Source organism: Notamacropus eugenii, chromosome 1 (genome assembly GCF_028372415.1).
Source record: "Notamacropus eugenii isolate mMacEug1 chromosome 1, mMacEug1.pri_v2, whole genome shotgun sequence".
Classification (NCBI taxonomy): domain Eukaryota; kingdom Metazoa; phylum Chordata; class Mammalia; order Diprotodontia; family Macropodidae; genus Notamacropus; species Notamacropus eugenii.
The window spans coordinates 209,652,642-209,675,581 of record NC_092872.1 but is presented as its reverse complement, the minus strand read 5'-3'; the positions used below and the strand labels follow the sequence as shown (position 1 = coordinate 209,675,581).

At 34.7% G+C, this 22,940-nt stretch overlaps 1 protein-coding gene across 15 annotated transcripts in view; it reads right to left on the bottom strand.

Moving 5' to 3' along the window:
• Positions 1-22,940, bottom strand: part of EXOC6 (exocyst complex component 6) — a 221,852-nt gene that overhangs the window by 73,980 nt on the left and 124,932 nt on the right. For 10 of the 15 annotated variants that reach the window (XM_072625332.1, XM_072625342.1, XM_072625284.1 and 7 more), the window contains 4 exons: positions 16,243-16,314; positions 14,471-14,582; positions 13,770-13,904; positions 5,918-6,097 (listed from right to left, as the gene is read on the bottom strand). In XM_072625332.1, coding sequence (XP_072481433.1) covers positions 5,918-6,097; positions 13,770-13,904; positions 14,471-14,582; positions 16,243-16,314 — 499 coding nt within the window. The remainder of the gene's footprint in view (positions 1-5,917; positions 6,098-13,769; positions 13,905-14,470; positions 14,583-16,242; positions 16,315-22,940) is intronic. The other 5 variants (XM_072625352.1, XM_072625360.1, XM_072625310.1 and 2 more) reach the window with 1 other exon arrangement.

The window sequence follows — 22,940 nt, the reverse complement described above, 5'->3', positions numbered from 1 at the left end:
GAAAGTTGATCAACAAAATTTTTAACATGGAACAAGATTATTCTGGAAAAGGATGTCTTCCAGAAAGAAAAAACTCAACCTAGATTTAAAGTGTCTAAGGATTGCCTAATACTTTTATTTGGGAAGCAAGAAGGGGATTCCAAATTAAAACCATTGCTTATTTAATCAGACTTGAAATAGTCAACGGATGATTCCTCCATCACAAACTTGTCATAGGGAACAGATAAGAGTTGCATATCATAGGCAGGAATGGATGGGTTATGATCTGCATTGTTGGAAGAAACTCGTAAAGCCATGAGATCACAGACTCATTTCATTATTGTAAGTTAGTGTCTTCAGATACACAACCTCAGTTTTGTCCCTGAAAGTTTCATGTTCAATATTTAAGTATCGCTTTCATTAGTTGGTTTAAATTGACCTCCAGATTCAGGTTCAAAGCCTTCATTCTCTATTTCTTGGCACACATTAATAATTTTACACTTACTAAGTCCAAAAGATGTTATGATATCACTGAAGAAAGTTTCTAGCAGATGAACACACTTTTCAATCAAGCCATATGATTTTATATCATCCATGTATTCAAGTGGTAAATATCATATTTTTATATGACTCCTTTTTTGACTTGAAAGCCATACTCAATTCTCTTCAGGAGTAATGATAATAATTTTAGGGTAGGCAGAACAAAGAACAAAGCAGGATTACCTTTTCCTTGGAGATATTATATTTTACACCAATTGTTCCTGACATTACTGTATTGGTGGTGTGCTTCAAATGTGATCATCAAATACTTTAGCATCCTCATTATGCATGGAGCTTATTATATTTATTATATATTTGCAATTCATGACTAATTATGGAACCGAGTCAAAAGCTTTACAATACTTAATAAAGGTGATAAACATGTTTTAAAACTTTCACGTGCCTAGCTCAATAATTTCCAAATCCATAATGAGTGGCTCTTGACATTACTAAGATTTTTTGGTGCACCCTTTTACTCCTCAATCACTATTTTGTTTTCTAATGAGTGTGTGTGTTTGGATGTGTGTGCATATATTCATAAGAGAAATGCAAGCTTGAATAATTTCTATAAAGCATATGAACATTCAAACAGTCTATATCTAAAGGGGTCATTGGTACTTCCATGATTTGGTAATAAATATGTGATGTCTTCTGGAAAGAAACATAGAATCAATTTTCTATCAAAGAAAAAGGTGGCAAACTCTTTTGCTATTTTTTAGTATTATCATCATCATCATCATCTCATCCTCCTCACTACAGCTACCATCATCATCTTGTTCTTTTTATCCTTTTCAATGGAAAAGGTTCCCAGAACAAATTATCTTATTATTCTTTACATTTAATGTAACAGATTATTGTATACATTACTGCATAAAGTAACTATTTTCTTTAATTGAATAAAACTATTAGAATGAAAACCCATCCTCTCGGTAGGTTCACTGAACACAATGTTAGAAACACTGTTGAAACTAAAAAGGTATCAAGGAAAATTTATTACAGTAGAGTTTAGAGGAATTGAGCACTTTGGTCAAAGCGGGCCCCCACCCTCTTTTCAGGAGGAGGGAGCACTGAATACAGAAGCGAGATGAACTATTTACTGTTAGTTCAAGACAGATCTTTCCACCAGGAGATGGATTGGTCCATTTTCCATTAAGCCACCATCTTCTCTATATGCCCATTACTAACTCCCCTTAGTGTGATTCTCCCTCACAAACATGCTTTAACATAGGACCCATGAGCAGAAAATGAAGGGATGTGTCTGCTTATATGCATGAAATTCACTAAGCAAGCGCAGTGAAGAAAAGCCTTCTCCAGGTAACTCTAGGTCATTTTTCTTGGCTAGTTCCAGCTAGCTGTAGATTTGGTTCCTTTATCAAAAACTTTGTAATTTTCTGAAGGCCACTGTCTGTCTTTTGATTGGTTGAGTTCACCTGCAGTCTTCTGGCCTTCTTATTATCTAACTTATTCTCAATGACTTCATCAATTAACAATAATTACTGTGGAAACTTAACTTTTGCTGTCTCTCACACATTCTTCATATAACACAAGTAGTGGACAGAAAAAGAGGGATGATAAATACTTCATATTGCTTCTTTGTGATTTTTATTTCCTCTGCTGAGCTCTATATTTTTTAAGGTTTTCATTTCATATAGCTTGGAAGATGTATTTGAAATGGTGACACCTATTAAAACATTGTTCTTAAGTGTTCATGGCTCAATATTACACCCAGGTGACTGTGGACAAGAGCTGAGTCTGCAATAATGGTCTAGTTCAAGTGAGTTTATTTGCTGAGTTCTCCATGAGTTTACAAGATCATTATTTTATAATGCTACTCCTCTTACAAGCTTCCAAGGACCATTTCGTAGGATCCATCCAGAACTAAAGCACTTTCAGTTATACTCAATAAATTCAATGATATGTGCCTGTTAGCATCTGCTTATTCCAGGAATATTTCATAAGTTTTTGACCTGTTTATAATCTACACAAAGAATATCTATCAATTCTTTCCTCCTCTTTAATGAAGAAGTGTTCATCTTTTTATGACTGACTTTGGGTAGGCCCTATGTTTCATTAATATTATGTGTGTTTTTGTTCAAATACTTTCCACATCTGTTATGGTTCACTTTACAATTCTGAAAGTATATGTTGAGGACAATGCTTTAAACATGCTCTTCACATTCGTATTGACTTCAGGATGCCAGTAAGCCTCCGAACATATTCAATTCCAGCCTATTCTTCAAAAAATTTGTTTGCTGAGCCCTATCTGCAAAAGTCCAAGATATCTGTACATAATGCCTCCATCCACTGCTTCATGACTTTGTGATCACAGTTTTCAAATTCTAGCTTGCATTAGTGCATGTTAAGAATTTTATGCTATATACAATGATCCAAGATAATCCCAAAGGACTAATGATGAAGCATACTATCCATCTCCAGAGAAAAAACTGATATTGTTTGAATACAGACTGAAGTATGCTATTTTCACTTTCTTTCATTTTTTCTTTTATTCATGTCTTCTTGTACAAGAAGATTAATATGGAAATGTTATACATAACTACACACATAAAAAAGAATTTTTACGCTCAGAAAATACAAATATTTTTATATAATTGGAAAAAATTTCCATAATATAAAGTAAATGTTTAATGTGTTTTGGTAAAGTCTTCTACTTTGATATAGTTGATATATAGTAAGTGATTAGTTAGATTTTTTTGGTTCACCCTAGTCTTTAATTTTGAAGTTACACTTAGTTCTACTTAGTAAAGATGACAACATTTTATTTAGGAGGGATAATAATGCACTTAAGGCTAGCCAGAACCATAATGACTTAAAACTGTCTCCCTGACATTAGTCGTCTTTGTCATCATCGTCATTGCCATCTTCTTCCTCCTCCTCTTCCTTCTTATTTCTCTTCTTCTTCCTCTAATTATGATTATGATTATTATTACTATTACTCCTACCTAATCTGGTCACACCCTGCAATTGGAACATTTTAGTCTACATTTTTCAAAATATATACCATTTCTTTTGCAGAAGTCATCTATAAATGATCAAGGCAACAGAATTACATAAAATTTTACAGAAAGGATGGAAAGAAAGTTGGAGAACCACACACACTTAGAACACTTATGTTTTTGATTATTAATCTCTGTAACACATATCAAATTCTATTTCAAAGTCACTATACCACTTCAATTAATGAGTCTTCATAAGAAAACAAATCTACAAATAAACATATCACCAAATGCACAGAACTACTTGTAAGCAAAAAAAAAAAGTAAAAGCTTTCACTATTACTAATTAAAAGCACTATAATTTTAATAGGAAATATACTACTTATAAAAATGAATATGAAAGCCTACACATGAAATGATAAAAAAGAGAGACACAAACAGCAATGGAAATAACTGTAAAACAGCTACAACAGTTCATACTTTGTATTTAGTGGTCAAATCAGTATAAGGGTATACAATTACATTACACTATGATAGTTCCTTTCACACAAAGGCAAAATATTAACTATCTGTTTTCATGAAATAATTTTATATTAAATCCCTCCTAATTTGGAGTCCATTTGAGAGGTTACAGTTAGAGAACATTACTTAGAATTCAATTTTTAACTTAGAGCATACTAAATGAAAACAACTATCCATGTAAAGCCTTGGCAAGGAAGAAGCATAAATGAAAGAGATCTTTACTAACTAAAAATAATTGGTAAAACTGAAAGTAGGCTGATGATGTTTTCATTTGGATAACGATAGTAACTGTTGTTCAATGAACATTTGCTATGATATCAGTATAACCTAGTTTTATTTTATTTACAAGGGATACACATGTATTAGTTGATTTTTTTAAAAAATGATACGCGAAAATTTATCTAAGATCACAAGAAATGCTATATTAAGTCAGAATAATGGTCCCATTTTGTTCACTATTTTGTCTCTAACAGTGTCACCAAGGGATGTTCTCTAAGACAGCACAAACTGCCCTACCAGATACCAATAGGAAAAGGTTGAGATTTATCACATTCATAACTTCTCTTAATCATGATTATCGATGTATTCATGCACCTATTTAAAACTTTTTTAAAACTAGTTTATTAACACACAAAATCCCTAACCCTCCTTTTAGCAAAAATTGACATTAAAGAGAGAGAGCATGAGCGTGAACATGAGCTCATGTGTGAGCATGAGCTCGTGTGTATGTGTGTGTCTGTGTGTGCGCACATGAAGAGGGAGAGCTACATAGGTAAATCTGCTCCCACATGGGAGCAGAGTGAATTCACAGTGACAAGAGAAACCATATATTTCATTAAGCAGCATAAAATCCTCCCTTAAAGAGCTGCTAAAGCCTTCATCAGAGCAGTTAACCCTTGTTAACCGTCTTTAGGTCCTCTTTCTCTACTTTTAGCAAAAAGTCTTCTAATTTAAAATGTCTTTAACTGACCAGGTCTTCATCAAAGCTCCTACAGTTGGTGACATTTACAAAGCAGTCTTTTGAGGGAAAAGAAAAAAAAATTCCAATTTTAAAATGGTATTGAGGAAAAATATGAGTGTAAATCTACTATGTATACTTCCTGTTAATATACTTTCTCTTGGGATAAGAAGCTCAATAAATTTATTTACCATTCTTTAAAGTAGTTCTTTTTATTCTAAAATTACTTTCTGTAAACTCTGAAACTAGTTCTCGTCATTGGTAACAAATTCATGATCACCATATTTATATCCTTTATGATCCCTATACATTCAAATAAGATTCCTTCTTAGTCACTATCTTTGTAGACTGGAGAGTCTATCCTTTCTAATCTATGCTTAAATAGAAGACTTGTTTACTTTAGCTGCCCCTCTCTGGACCTTTTCCAGAGTATTGTGGACTGTACAAATTGCACCATATTTTGTATTGAAGGAGAATAATGTCTTTTGTTTTCTTTTTAAGTCATTTATTTATAATATCACCCAACTTTCTGTTTGCCTTTCTGGAAAGAAAAGACATTTCTTTTAACTTTTAGCTATAAGCATATATACACATACACACGTGTGTGAATATATACATACATATATAAGTGTGTATATACATACATACATATATAAGTGTGTATATATACATACATATATGTGTGTATATACATATAAATTTAGTATTATGCTGTAAATGCCAAGTTTTTTTTAACATCCAAATTTTCATTAATTTTCATAAAATCTCTCATAGAAACAAAGTACTGAGCTGAGAATATACAAATTGGATTAGGTTACAAAAAGAAGCTGGAAACAAACCAGTAAGTTATTTTAAAACAAATTAATTTCTATTCAACGCCCTCATTAAAATTCATCTCCTAACAGCATATTACAGAGAGCCCAACTTTAATAAAAACAAATCATTTTTAAATTTTCATACTTACAGGCAAATGAGTAAACACTTGAAAGGTGCTTCGTAAGAAATTAATAAGATCCATTAAATATCCACTGGCTCTTCCATCTGGCTCAGACATTGTCCAGTCATAATCAGCAAGCTGAACAAATTCATCAATTTTTTGGTTGAGCTTAGTATATATTTCACCTTCAGCTGAATGTCTGGCATCCTAGTGTTAAAAACACACACACATACACACATACATAGACACGCATGTGCACACACACACACACATTGAGAGCAAAATAAATGATTAAACAGAACACAAAAGTTTCCCTTAAGTTCTAAATTTTCTTTTATCATCTATTTTTCTGTGGCCATATTTATTTGAAGTGCAGGATAAAAATCATTAGGCAGCTAGGTAGTGCAGCAGATAGAGTATTGGACCTGTGGTCAGGAAGACCTGAGTTGAAATCTGACTTCCAACACTTACTAACTATATGTCTCATAACAAGTCACTATACCTTACTTTCCTCAAGCTATAAAATGGGGAAAATAAAACCTAAACCTCTGGGTTGTGGTGAGGATAAAACAAGAAAATAATAAAGTGCTTTGCAAACATTAAAGCACTATATGAAATGCTAGTCATTAACTATTTTTCCTAGAGGTGTAATAAAGTATTATTTTAAAGGGGCAGAAAAGTCATTGTCTAAAGAACATAGTGTAGTAGAAAGAATGTTAGACTTCCATCTCTGCCCCAATCTAATTGTGCGAGCCTGGGCAAGATACAAGATATGAGAGAATTCTCATATCTCTGAACTGAGCCTCATTTTCTTTGTATCTAAAATGGGAAAATGCTAAGGACAGCACAAAGCATTTTTTTAGCTAGAAAGGGATGTTTGTTGAACTGAATGTTAACACATGACAAAAAGTGGAACTGCTTAAAATTCTAATTTCACTTTTGCCTAACTCTAGTTCTCCTTGCCACAGAAAACTGAGAAATGAAGAATGAATAATTATGAGGGAATTAAGTCCAAAGTATTTGAGGTGATGGCAACAGAGAAATTAGCAAGTTTTAGTTCAATTTCTCAGGTTCTTCCTGACAAACTGCATCCCAGGAGTCTGAATTCACAGATATTATGACAGAATCACTGTCAGTAATCTTTGAGAAACCATATAGAATAGAAGTAACAAAAGATTAGAGCTGGGAAAACAATAAAATTTTCCCCAAAAAATATAACTTTGGAAAGTACAGACCAGTAAATTTAAAGTAGCAAAGTTTAAACTGGAAAAATTCAAAAATAGATTGTGGGCACTCAGAAAGAAAATGATTATCAGCAGGCACCCACATATATTTACTAATAATGAATCCTAGCAACTTAACATTATTTCCTTTTTACCTAAAGTAACTAAAGTGGTAGATCAATAAAATTCTACAGATTCAGTGTACCTCAATTTCAAGGTGGTTGTCATATCCATATAAATATACACACATGTGCATTGAACTACTAAAACTCAGAGTGTTGATATATGGATCAGTGTAAAACTAAAGAAAGATCTTTAGTGACCAGATACCAGAATATTGTGCTTGGTACAACTGTGTTTAATATTTTTTTGATAAAAGTTGGAGATTTATCAAATTTTCAGCTGATATAAAATAAAGGGAAGAGTTATTCATTAAATAAGAATATTAAGATTTAAAAGATCTTAGAACGGAAAAATTAATCAAAAGAAACATTGGAATTCGTCAATTCAATTCAACAAGTATTTATTTAATTACACAAAATGATTATAGTCAACACCTAAATTATTTTTTTAAGAATTGTGCAAATACACCATTTGGAAGATCATTTCAACTCAATTCCGTAAGCACTTATTAAGTATCTAATCGTGCTTTGCTACAGAGACACAAAGACAAAATTTAAAACTGTCTGATCTTAAAGAGCTCACACTACACTATTAGAACTTACTAACAAATACTTCAAGGTTATCCAAAAAAGGATGGGTTGTATTTACATGAGTTGCCTGACATCCCTATCAGATATATTCAAGCAGAGTCTAAATGACTGACCATCAATGATGCTGTTAACGGCATTATTATACTGGATGAGAGACTTATCCATTTAACAAACATCTACAATGCATCTAGTATATATGCAGAGCACTATATTAGGCTAGGAGAGACAGATCAAAATTTAGATTAAGAATTGGCCTTTTCCTACAAAGTATTTCATGCTAGAGAGTTACAATATTCACATTATAACAGGGAATCAATGAAATATGGATAAGAGGTCTAATGAATAATATAGAAGGCTAAAGTTGGAAAACTGTGAATCCGTAACAGCCCAAGTCTACAGAACTAATCAAGAATTAATATGCTACCCATCAAACTAACAAGGACGGTAAAAGATAGAATAAGCCAATATTAGATGAACTGGGACAATAAGCACATTAATGCACCTTTGATAACTGAATTATTATTAATATATTGTTTCCATATCACTTAAGATTTTCCAATATAAAAACTCAACTCAGCAAAATTAAACGATCATACAGAAAAAAATCCATCATTATATGTAATGCTCTATACACAGTTTTCAGCTCTTCAAAGAAGGAGGGGAGAGAGGCTGATGTAGCTGTGAATTATTTTGCCATTCTGGAAAACAACGTGAAATTATGCAAAAAAGTCCCTAACTATTCATACCTTATGATCCATCCTCCTAATAAACCCCAAGGTTGAAGGCAGAAAGGAAGACCACCTAGCTGCCCCTGAAAATCTTGCTTTTCCAAAAAGCAAAAGATAAAGACATACAACCAAGAATAACTTGCCCTGAAAACTGAATATAATCATGGGGAGGAGTAGGGAAGGGAGTGAGGGTGGGAGTAGGGGTGGACCTTTAACAGAATAAAGAACTTTCAAGTATTCCAGATGAAAAGACCTAAGCTGAAGAGAAATCTTGAAATGCTAAGACAGGAGTCATGAGAAACATAAAAAAAAAATAAAAAAAAAATTTGCATAATTGAAAAACACTGAATGATGATTAAGTCCTTCTATTCCACAAGGAGAATAAGTAAGCATCCTTTCAAAACCCTAATAGTCAAAAAGAGAATTAACTAAGACAAATAGAGAGTATAGGGGCAGTCCTGTTCTGTTCTGATGGTCTTATTCTGACAAATCTATAAGTGTCACTGGAATATTCACCACTCCCTTTAAGTAGTCAAAGTAATCAAAGTTTTCATTAGACTTAAATAATACTGACACATTCAGCTTTTTACAAAACTCTACAATCATTTCCTTCCCTGGGCTAGTTTATTTAAACTTTCATTACAAGTGGCATTAATTTTAATTAAATTACTGAAGTTGATATAATTCATCATCATGATCATAGAAAGTATTTATACAGTGCTTTAAGATCTGCAGAGCACATACATATTTGTATGTGTATATAGTATAATTTGGTCGTTAGTGACAATGGAACTCAAAATTTGGACTCTACTGTCACCACTATACTGCCTGACGAAATAAAATAAAATAGCACTGAAGAAAACAAGAATGGAAGAGTAGTTGAACTAAATCAATTATGAACAAAAGGGGACCCATACTAGAGGTGACAAAAGTTTGAGGACATTAAGCAACTGATTTTCAAGGTACCTGAAAAGGGAGAGGATATCAAAGACTTGGAAAAAATTCAAATGTCACTGCTATTTACAGAAGAAAAATTACAAAGGAAATATTAATAACTTTTCACCTATGTGCCTACTTTCCCTACAAAATTTTTTTTAATAACCTAGACACACAAAGGGAATCCTTGATGAAGGTTTGAGAAAGGAAAACGAAAATTTGCATAGAGAAAATGCCCAGCAGCACACATATTTAAAATCACATCAATGACAGAAAAGTACAGAAAATATTACAAAAAAGCATAGAAAAGATCTTTGTGTTTCAGTTTATTTATTATAAAAAGCATTTGACTGATTAGAGAAAAATGGCATCCTAAAAGCTCTCTTCCAAAAATGTTTCCTATGTATGTCAAAAATCATACAAGATTTTTTGAAAGGTCTAACAGAAATAACTTTTCTATTATCTTAATATTTTTAATATCAATTGAGACACCAAAAAGAGAGATGTACCTTTACCAAAAGTGTTTGCCACTTTTATGAAAAATGAACAATATAAACAAGAGAGCTTAGCATATTGAAAGTGAGGTCCTCCAGACACTCATGCTTGCAGATAATGTTGTGTTGTTTGCATCAAGCCTTGAAATACTCTGCAGTCTTATCAAAATGTGACCTAATTAAACATACAGAAAAAAAGTAGATAGTATTGAATGTACATCCCATAAATCTAATCCATCAGTGCATTACAAATTGGACAGATACCATGCATGGACCAAAACTGCATAGGAGTAGAGTGGACTAGACTGTTTTGGGGAAACTATGCAGTCCTTTCAATGACCCCACATTTGCATCTGAAACAAAGGTCCATATTTTTCACCATAATAGTTTTACCAGTAAAATTGTCTAATTATAAGTCACAATTAAAGTCAGCAGTCACCCAAATGGCAATGGAGACTGCAAAATCAACAAGCACTCAGTAAGCACTTACTATATGCCAGGCACTGTGCTAAGCATTGGGAATACAAAGAAAAAAACCAAAACAGTCTTTAAGCCCTTAAGGAACTTACACTGAATAGGACAACATACATGAGTCAAAATACAGAGGACAGATATAGAGCAGATGAAAGGTAAGGAGGAGGCACTAGCACCTAGGCAGACTAGGAAAGGCCTCCTAGAATATGTGGAATTTTGGTCTTGAAATTAGGGAAACTAAGAGGCAAAGGAGAAAGGGTCAAGCATTACAGTGTGAAGGACAGCGAGGCTAGGAGACAGGAGATGTAATGTCATGTTTGAGGAATAAGAAGGGCAGAAAAGGAGCCAGGTTGTGAAGAGTTTTAAATGCCAAACAGAAGACTTTATACTTGACAATGAAGAACTAAGCAAGAGAAGCAGTGTAAAGAATGTCATCAAAGAAAATGTCAGACTCAAAAGGGTTGGCCAATCATGCTAAGAGTGAATGATAAGCAAAAGAAAGCCCTAGTACTCCAGTGGCATCAACATAACCGTCAAGAGGGCAAATTATAAATCAATCATCAATAAACCGTTAAGTACAAACATAAGTATATACAAAACAATACAAGGTAATAGAGGAGGGAGACATTAACAACTAGGGAGAGCAAGAAGGACCTCATATAGGAGGTGGCACTGAGCCGAGCTTTCAAGAAAATTAGAGATTCTAAAAGGAAGAGGTAAGGAGGGAGTGCCTTCCAGCACAGCTTACCACCAGTGGAAAACCAGAGAGAATGTCTTGTGTGACGTTTGGATGCAATGTGGATAATCTGGATTTAACATAGAGAACATGAAGGGGAATAACCCATAATAAGGCTAGAGCTAGAATGTGAAGAGCTTTAAATGTCAAACACAAGAGTTTGTATTTGTTTCCAGTGGCAATGCACAACCACTGGAGTTTATTAAGGAAGAGAGAGAAAGTCAGCCTTGTGCTTTAAAAATTTCATTTTGGCAGCTGTATGGAGAATGGATTAAAAGTAAGAGAGATTTGAGCAGAGGGTACCAATTAGAAAGTTGTTGCATTAGTCCATGACAGAAGTGAGGAAGGCCTGACTAGCATGATGAACATATAAGAAGACATAAGTAGACAAATAATAATAAGTGCTCTGAAGGTAAAATTGATATGACTTGGCAACTGATTGGGTAAGTGGAGGGAGGGAAAGTGAGAAATTGAAAATGACTCAAATTACAAACCTGGCTAGCTGGTAGGATGGTGATAACCTCAGCAGAAACAGAGAAGTATGGAAGAAAACTTTAGGGAAGGTTTTCACAAGAGATAATGAATTCTGATTTAGATATCTTGAGTTTAAAATGATTTGCTTGAGTCTAAAGGATTTTTCATTCAAAGTATCTACTAGGCCACTGGTAATATGAGGCTGACCTTAGGAGAAAGACTAGATCTGGATACAGATTTGGGATTCATCTACACAGAGATGATAATTAAATTCATGGAAACTGATGATATCACCAAGAGGATAGAGACAGAGAAGAGACCCTAGGACAAACATACAGAGCAGGAGTTAGGAAGTAGGATTTTGATTAAGACACAGAAAAGAAAAATGAAAAGGATCCATCAGATAGAAGAACCAAGAGAAAGTGATGTCAACAAAGCCCAGAGAGGACAGGCGGTCAATAATGTCAAATGCTGCAGAAAGGTCAAGAAAGATGAATGAGAAAAGAACAGATGATTTGGTATATTTTTTAGAAAGCATAGAAGAAAACAGAAGAAAGCACGGACAAACAGGTCGGTTTTAAAAATAACATGCAGAATTAATCATGTGATTTTTTTTTTAAAGCAAACACCATAAAACAGATTTATTGTTTCTTAAAAAGCATTTTTGTGTTCTGTGTATGGAAAGGCTCTTTTTGATTTTTTTAAGTTCCTAATGAATTTCTTTTTTAATTAGGAGATCACTTAAAACTGTTGGGGACAGCAATTTCAGTTGAATGATGAGACTGGAAGAAGAATGCAAAGGTCTGGATGAGTCACAGGAGAGGAAACAGAAGCAACAAGTATAGACAGCTTTTTCTACGAATTTGATTGAAAAGCTTGAGGAGAAGGTTTTTTTCAGGTGAGGTTTTTGGGTTTTTTTTAGGGATAAGGGAGACTGATTTATTTGAAGAAAGACAAAAGGAACCATTAGATAAAGAAAGACAGAAAAATTAAGGGGGGAAGAGGAATGATCATGGGGGCAATCTGTTGCAAGAAATGGAAGGGGATGGGGTCAAGGGTACACATTTGAAAGGTTGGCTGGGATAAAGAAAAGGGCTTTAGGTGAGGCTGGAATAAAAAAGAAGAGAATGAGAGATGATGTGCATCAAGGAGTTTTGAGATAAAGAAAAGAGGACAAGACAGAGCTCATGGCAAATGTCCTCTATTTTCCCAATAATGTATGATGCAACAATGTCTTCAGTATGGGAGGCTTCAGAAGAAAAATGAAGGTCCAGAATGCATGCTGCAGGAAAATTCAAAAGAGGTACTTCTCAAAGTCTGGTTAAATTTTAGTCATCAAATTTGGACACTACCTTGCACTGTAATCAGAAGGTACTAGGATCATTGCATAGAGTTAAGAGATATTTAGAGTTGTGAGGTGTGGTAATGGAGAGAATTTGTTAAAATTATCCACCCATTTCTATTAAATCCTAGATTTGATTTCTCTAGGTCCCACACATATTTTAAGAAGCTGACTCTTTATCTGTTTACAGAGTTTAAGTGGGTTTTTTCTCTAGTTGTAGTAAATTTGGGGGGGGGGGAGGAAGTGAACCTAAGTATGCTTGAAATGACACCACATTTTATGGGACAATTTAGCTAATTTATATTCCAAAAGTATAAAGGTATATACATCTTTAAAAACACAAAACATTTAGAAGCAACTTAAGTAGGAACTTGAAAAAACTTACAAATATGTGTGTGTATATGTATGTGTATGTATGTTTATATATTCTGGATAAAATGAATATAACTGTAAAAATTTAATAAAAATCCAACTATAATGATAGACGTATTAGAATTTACTATGATTCTTTAAAATTGACCAAAATGTGACATCTGCAGAAAACACACATTTTTCTCGATTTTAATAAGATGTTTAAAATGCCAAAAAGGAAATTACATTTATCTGCTCAGTGTTGATAATGATTATCTTTAATTCTCAATTCTTAGGAATTTGTTGTCATTAAGCATATAATAAAAATTGCCTTTTATTTTTAGTAGTTTGCTTACAGTGATTATAATGAAGTTTTCTGCTCTGATAACTAAGTTACACTTTACATACCTTAAAAGTAGAAAGTCCATAAAGTCTTGTAGTGTGAACTGTTTCTTGGGAAATATTTGTTATGTTAGTTATAAAGTCTTCAAGGTATTTACAGGCTTGTTCCAGGTGTGTTGTGTTTATGATGATTTGCACTAGCTGGAAAACAGAAAATATATCCGGTAAAATGCAGGGTACATGACCCAAAGCCATCTAATTTGAAAAACAGGATTACTGCTTCCGACAACTGTACCATCACTACGTAATTATAGCATTACAGGATATAGATGATTAACTACTGATTTTGAAAGTCTGTTACAAATAATGCTTATGAAGGATATAATAGTGAAGAATTAAAAAGTCAAAAATAATCTAAGCCCTGCCAATTAATTTAACATAATTTTATGATATTTTTTCTGGTGTTTTTTTCCAATTATAAAGCAGCAAAATGCAACTTCCAAATTTTGCCACTGAATCTGTGGCAACTACAAATGTATAAATCCTGATCTCTTCTGTCACCTACTTTCCTTTATATAAATTATCTCCCTTCATATGTTCCTTGACTGGGCCTCATTTTGTTTTTAGATTAAAACATAATACCTTGATAGTAACTGATATAAAATGAAACAAAGCTAATTTTGTAATGGCATGTTCAACATTAGTAGATTTTTATGACAACTATTCCAACTAAGAAACCTTAAGCTGTGGGAATTTCTTAAACCTACCTCTGTCAGACCTATGTGAGGTTTTTTAATAAGGTTCTGTAAACAGCTACTCAAAGTTCGTGTCAGCAGCAGATTTGTCGATTTTCTAAGCATGTCATCAATTTCTGTTGAACTAAAAACAAAAGTTATTCTACAGTTTTCCCCAAATTAAGAATATTTTATTAAGAAAACTTTAATACATAAAAATCAAAGTAAATTATTCTTTGGGTGGAGAGAGGAGTAAATAAACTAACATCTTCTCCAATGGGCATTAAAATTCAACATTATCTTTTGATGTGTGAGATTACAAAATTAAAAGGTCTTACCAAAAGATCCTTCTCAAATTCATACAAGTTTGGGTAATATCTGATTTAATTCTTCTCAAAGAATCTGTTTATAAGTAAGTTTTTTAAATATCTAACTTATTCACATAATTTATTCAAGTTATCTCTCTGTTTTCCAAACTATTCCTTTATACCTATAAATGACTGTAATCCCAGGTTTATGAAATGACAGAAACAAATCACAGTTATATTTAACTTACAAAAGTGCCATTTTCAATGAAATACAATATTTACATATATTATATCTGTTATTCATTCCTGGTTCATTCAATTAAAAATACTGACCAACAAAAGGGTGCATGGCAACTATAGTTGGGACAAAGAAAAGCTCTATTTCTTAGCAGTTGGAGGAAAGGGAGAAAGTAATGTCTGACAGGCAGTTAGATGGTACAGTGGGTATAAGTACTAGACTTTGGAAGATCTGAGTTCAAATCCTTCAATGGACAATTACTTGACTGAATTATTTATTTCCAATAATGTTCTTCATTAAAAAAATAGATTCCAAGAAAAATCAAGGAAATAATTTTGTACTGGACATAGATTTCTTGAATTAGACAACAGATAGCTTAATGCAAACTAATCATATGATATTTGCCAACACTTCACTAGTGTTTAAAGCTAGCTCTCCAAAGATTATTCGTTCTCAGATACTAATCCTGAAAGTTGGCTAAATTGTAACCAAGATTACACATGGTTCAAATAGCTAGGATTCCTAAAGCCTTGGTCAAAAATGATTGCACATGTTCCTACTACTCAAACTTTTTATTTAACAAAAAATGTTCATAAAAACAACTAAGCACAAATATTTACTACTCACCAAAAGTATTTTTAAAATAATAAGAGAAAAATTTAAAGACAAATACTTAGGTGCCATAAAGTACTAATCTTATTACTACATGACAATTCTCAGTAACTGTTTAATCTAACCCTCTTTTTCTTCCAGATTTTGTAGAACTAATTCACTTTGAATATTTATATCTCAGGCTAAAACTTTCAAGGCATGTGCAAGACTCCAATATTGCTTTGAGGGCAAGTTGGCACCATAAAGTTCTTACAGAAGGCTTTTCTTATTTGCTAGTGCCATCTTAGCCACAAGCAATCTATCTAGGGGTAGGGAACCTGAGGCCACATGTGGCCCTCTAGGTCCCTAAGTGCAGCCCTTTGCCTGAATCCAAATTTCACAGAATAAATCCCTGTAATAAAAGGATTTGTTTTATAAAACTTGGACTCAGTCAAAATGCCATACCCAAGAACTACATGTGGCATCCAGTCTGCAGGTTTCCCACCCCTGTTTTGCCCTAAATGAACAAAAGTCTTCCTCCAGTTCCTTCTACTCTTTTCTACTTGATGAAATCCCTGGTTCAACTCAGTTTTCACTTAAAGAGTTAAAGACCATGACCTGTAGATTCCTTTACTGAGGAGGGTTTATCTAAAACAGTTTTTGCTAACCTGAGGAGACATCTTAGGTCACCTTCCTTAACCCCAGTAGGCAAGTTTTCTGAACTTTCAGGGATCCTGTACCTTTTTTTTTGTTTCATAGGAAAAAGAAGGAAAAGAAAAATCACAATCACCAACATCCTACATTTACTGGTGTGACCCCCCCCCTCCCCGCCCCGAAGCTATTATCCCCCTGCAAGAGGACGTTTTGGCACCTTGCTGCCTTCAGTTTGCACTATTCTTGATCTTGAAATCATATTCATTAAACATTGTCCTGAAAACTGTCTTGCATTTTTTTTTAAAGACTAGTTTCTGATATCGCCCTTTTTTTAAAAAGCCATGACACTCTCCACAGACTCTAACATGCTTCGAGTAAGAATTCTAAAAGAGATAATTTTTCTAAAAACCTATTACTGACAAAACATTATTGAGTATACAAAAATATTTTAACATATGGATATATGACATATAATGTACATATGTTTGTGTATAAAATAAACACACATGATGTAGATAAGTAAATGAAATAAGTTTTAAATCTTCTAAATAGTTTTTTGTTTATACCATTTTTTCATTTTGAATTCTTCTGTATTCCTCTAATAAAGTAGCAAAACACAGATAAACTTATTTAGGAGAAAATTATTTTTAAAATATTATAAGCATACTATTAAAAGTTAACTAAAGTAAGTAACAGAACATTTTTATCTAAGATTGAAAAATAATTTGAAAACCTTTTCTTCTGGGAAACTTAGCAATATTTTTCCCTTTTGAAATATATTTTACATATAATGAATGTAGTAAGATAATAGTTTTAAGAAATAGGGCCTTTGGGAGGACTAGAACTATGGAAATATATTTAATTACTATTCTCTACTCATGATAGATATATTTATAAGTCAAGTAGCAATTATGCTTTGACTCTCCCCTGTAAACTGATCAAAACTTAAGTCCCTTTCCTAAGTAACTATATCTGTACCTATTTTAAAGATTTGTTAGTGTCTTAGTTAAGCATCAGCCCTGTGAATGAGAAGTCAACATTTATAAAAAATGTTAAAAGTTATTTATTAGTACTTGTAAATTTACACAGTACAAATAGCAAAGTGTTAAAAGTAATTTACATTTAAATAGAAGAGAATGGAGTAAGTGACAGTACAGGTTCAGAATTCCAGATTTAAGAAATTACTCTATTCAAATTATAGTAATATTTGTCTCATTTTATTACATCTGAGCCCACATAAGAGATTAATGTATGTATTCTGTCCATTTCCAAACCATTACAGGACCATCCCTATTAGGTATATTGTTACCTGCTATTTTCAAAAATGACACCAAGTCCCAATAACATCTATATGGAAGCACTCAACCATCATTCTTTATTTTACCCATTGTTTATTTATACAAATATAGACTGTGTAACAAAAATAAGGAGATAAGAGATAACTTCTTTACTTGACAGGTTCATGTCATTAAGTCCAAACAAACTCTATCACAGGATATCAAAAGAAATAGCAGCTGTTATTGCTGAGCTATCCATTAGTAATTTCTGAAAGACCATGGAGAATGAGAAGACTACCACAGGGTTGAAGAGAGACAAAAATATTTGCTTTCCCAACTTTCAAAAAAGGAAAGACAAGAGTCAGTAAACTACAGAACACTGAGCTTGACTTACACTCTTGATTGTAGAATTTATTATTAAAGTAATGGTTAATGAGCACCTAGAAAAGGAAGCAGTAATCACAAAGTCTCATAGCTTGACCAAGAACAAATAATGCCATACTAATCTTATTTCCTTTTTTTGAAAGGGATACCAGGAAGTTAGATGAAGGTTATACTAAAGACACAGTTTGACAAGATTTTAGTGAAGCTTTTAACGAAATTTCTCAACCTATCCTTGTGAAAAAGATATAGTTGGGTTAGCATTAGATAACAGTACTATTAAAGGGACTCAAGGGTGGCAGAACGACCAGAAAGTCATTCATGGTTTACAGAAACTTGGAAAGTTTCTAGAAAAGTGCCCAAGGGTTCAGTCCTTGAGTATGTGTTATTTATCAGTGATTTTCATAAAGGTATCCATAACACATCTCTCAAATTTTTAGACGGCCAAGTTTAGAGTGACAGCTCAAATGCCTGGCATTTATCAGACCCAGTTAGTAAACATACAAAAGGAAGGACACTAGGATGATAAAGGGCACTTTGATTATGCCTATGAGGATTGGTTGAAAGAACTAGGGATATCTAGCCTAGAGAAGACTTTGGGGAGACATGATAATTGTCTTCAAGTATCTGAATGATGGAAGAGGGATTAGACTTGTTCTTTGTGGCCCCTGAGGCAGAATTAAGAGCAATGGAAAGAAGTTTCAAAGGCACAGATTTAGCCTCAATGAAAGGAAAAACTGCCTAATAATTACGGCTGTCCCAAAGTAGAATGAGCTATGGCCAGAGTTAGAGGGCTCCCTCTCACTAGATGCCTTCAGAAAAAGGCTGAATGACTAACTTGTTCACAATGTTGAAGAGGAGATTCTCATTCAAATTCAGATTGGTTTACATGAATATAGGGTCAAAGATTTGAAGCTGGAAAGGACTTCTGAAGTCAACTATTCCAACCCCCCCATTTTACAGAAAAGGAAACTGAGACCCAAAGAGCTTAAGGCCATACATATACAGAAACTCCCAACCTCTTTTGGAAATGTTAGCAAATAAGAAAAACTTAGTGTCTTGATCTCCCTTGAGTCAAAGACATAAAGATACAAACAGTTTTCCTTTGAATAAAAGACAATGTTGAAGAGATAGTGTCCTGGTCTAAAGTCCTCTAATTCATTTTTATCACTCAGTCTCCCTTGCAAGATCTTCATTCATGTCTTATCTTATCTTATCTTATCTCTTTTCTGTTTGTATTATTTCACTTGGCAATCTCTTCACCTCCTATGGGTTCAATAATAACATCTCTACATAGGTAATTCTCAGATCTGTATATGCAGCCCTGGTCTCTCTCTTGAGCTAGTTACACATCACCAATTTAACTATTCCAAACCATAAAGTAGCTTGGAATATGGTATTCCAGAAGACAAAGGATAAAGGCTAACAACCAAGAATAACTGATAATCTTTTAAAAAGAATAGAAAAGGAGGGGATGGAAGCCTTTGGGGAACATAAATATAAGACTACATGAACAACAAGGAAGGTGTGGAGGTGTAGGGAGCCGTTGAGGACCACAGCAGTTCCATGAGTTCATGATGGCCTGAGAAGCCCACTCTACTGTGCTAATGGAGCAAAGGTTGTTGGTTTGGCCCTCTGGGATCTCATACAATAGCCCCAAGGCTTTTGGGTCTTAGGTAAACATCTTAGTATTTGACAAACATCCTGAGGCAGTCATTGGGACAAGCGGTTGTTGATGAAAGAGGACTGGTAATAGTAATCAAAGCACGAGCTTGCCACGAGTATGGAACTTACAGCTGCACAGCATATAAGGCTTGTACTTACTAATAATAAACGGAGTTTGTAACATCTTTGTCTCCCACCTCATCACTGCGTGCCTGAGATGGAGACATCCCGCGGGTCGGGGGTCTCCACTGAGCTGGTCTTAACATCAATCTAATGAGTCTCAGAGTCTAATGAGACAGAAGGCATCAGAGTAGTTCTATTACACACTGATAATCTTAAAAAGAATAGAAAAGGAGGGGATGGAAGCCTTTGGGGAGCATAAATATAAGACCACATGAACAACATGGAAGGTGTGGAGGGAACTGACTCTTCACCTGACACTTCACCTCTCATCTGAAGTAGACAAAGGAGAGAAAAACACACACACAGTTGGACAGAGAAATATTTCATTTGATATGGAAATAGGAATGGGGAGAAAGAGGCAGAAGAGGGAATTAGAAGGAGAGTGAATTAAAGGAATGATTGGTCTTAACACAACAAACTCTTTAAATAAAGATGTACTTTTCTGGAGGTGGCAAAGAACGGAAATCTGAGGGAGTGCCCATTAATTGGGGAATGGCTGAACAAGTTATGGTAGATAAATTTGATGAAATACCACTGTGCTGTAAGAAATGATGAAGGGGTTGGTTTCAGAGAAACTTAGGAACACCTGTATGAACTGGTGTAGAATGAAGTGAACAGAATCTAGAGAACAACTTATATAATGACAACAATATTGTAAAAGACAAACAACTCTGAAAAAACATAGGGACTCTGATAAGTAAAATGACCAACCATGATTCCAGAGGACAAATGATGAAACATGCTAATGACCTTCTGAGAATAAGGTTAAAAACTCAAGAGTGCAAAATAAGGCATATATCATATATACACACACATACATATGTGTATGTATCTGCGCGTCTCTGTGTGTATATGTATAAATGTGTATATACGTACACAGACACACACATACACATGTAGACATATATAATTTTTTTTTTTACACAGCCAATGAGAAAAAATGTTTTGTTCCACTTTAAATGTTTTTAAGGTGTTCTTTTTTATTCTCAAACTGGGGGTGAGGAGAGGGCAGGTATTTGCTGACTGAAAAACATAAAACTTAAAATAAAAAAGATAAAGTTCTTCATAACCTGGCTCCTTTCTACTTGAGGCAGGAGATGGGGGTGTTGATAGGGTTATATCTATAATTGAGAAAAAAATCACCTTGAAAGATGAGTGAAAGATAGATTGGAGTGGGGATAGACTTGAGGCAGGAAAACTAGGTAAGCAATAATGAAGATCTGAACTAAGGTTACTAGTCATGAGTGGAGAGAAAAGGACATATACAAGAGATATTGTGAAGGTAGAAATGACAGGATTTGGCAAAGGACTAGATGCAGAGAAGAGAGTGAGAGTAAGAAGATGAGGATCACACTGAGTTGACTTGGGTCAATTGTGAGTATTGCCCTTGACAGGCATAGGGAAGTTCAAAAAAGAGAGAAATTTAGGGAGAGGAGAATATTATGAATCCTGTTTTAGACATCCTGAGTTTGAGATGCTCAAAGGATACATAGTTTGAGACACTCAAATAGTAGTCAATGATGATTAACTCTAGCTCATACAAGAAATAAGAGCTAGATATTCAGAACTGGCAATCATCCACATAGAGATAATAATTGAAGACACGGTAGCTGATGAGATCACCAAGTTAGACAGCATAGAAAGAAAAAAGAAGGCTCAGGGCAAAGTTTTGAGGGACTCCCACAATTAGTAGGCATATGGATGAAAAGCCAGAAAAGAAGACTGAAAAAGAACGGTAGAACTAATAAAAGGATAGTGAAACAAGAATAGTGTGACAAACACCTAGAGAGAATATTCAGGAGGAAACTATCAACAGTGCCAGATGCTACAGAAAGGTCAAGAAGAATAAGGACCGAGAAATGGCCAACAGATTTGTCAATTAAGAAATCAATGGTAACTTTGGAGGGAGCAGAAGCCAGACTGCAGAGGGTTAAAGGGAGAATGAAAAGAAGAGAAAATGGGTACCACACATACAAGGTACCAAATGTAGCAGGTACCACACATAGAAGGCTTTCTCGAGGAGCTTGACCACAAAGGAGAAGAGAGACAAAGGATGTCAGCTAGTGGGAATAATAAGATCAAATGAGTTTTTTAAAGATAAGGGAAATGGGAGGGGGGGATGGAGCCAAAATGGCGGAGTAGAAAGACACACATATGCTAGCTCTCCCCTCACAGCCCATAAAATACCTGTAAAGAAAGACTCTCAACAAATTCTAGAGCAGCAGAAGCCACATAACAACAGAGTGGAGGAGATTTCCAGCCCAGGGTGACCTGAAAAGGCGATGGGAAATGTCTGTTGCACCAGAGGAGCAGTGGAGCCCAGCCCAACCTTGGCCTCAAGGCGAGGCTCTGGGAAGAGGACATGAGCAGGCCTCAGGGGTGAAATCCCCAGTTGCAGCAGCAGCAGCAGCAGCAGCAGTTCAAAGATCCTTTAACCCGCAGGCACCAAAGGTCAGTGACAGGGTTTTTTCAGCTGGCTAAGAAGAGAGAAGGGCCTTCCCACAGCTCTGGCCTCAGGCTGTAAGCCTGCAGAGGTCCCATCTCGCAGGCTGCAGCAGTTCTTACAGCAGCACCTACAGCAGTCCACATCCATTGTTGGATCGTAAAACCCCTGGGGGCACTGAGCTGCTAATTCTTACCTCAGCCCTGGGTAGAAGGCCTGCAGCAGCTAATCTTTATCTCGCACTGAATGGTGCCCTGCCCCCACAGCTTATGTGAATCTCAGCACACACACACCTCACATACACCGCCCCCCCCCCCCCCCCCCCCGCTGGCTTGGTGGAACTGGAGGTGAGGTGGTTGTAAAGAGGAAACTCTGCTAAGATTCTGGGAACAACACCTTGGAGGAACTGAGATCTTACAGATCCCCAGAGTATACCCTACTCTTCACAAAAGACCCAAAAATCAAATAACTGGTTGGGAAAATGCCCCAAAAAGGGAAAAAAAAATAAGACCATAGGTTACTTTCTTGGTGAACAGATATCTTCTCCCATCCTTTCAGATGAGGAAGAACAATGCTTACCATCAGGGAAAGACATAAAAGTCAAGGTTTCTGTATCCCAAACATCCAAAATAAATATTCAATGGTCTCAGGCCACTGAAGAGCTCAAAAAGGATTTTGAAAATCAAGTAAGAGAGGTGGAGGAAAAATTGGGAAGAGATATGAGATGCAAGAAAAGCATGAAAAGCGGGTCAACACCTTGCTA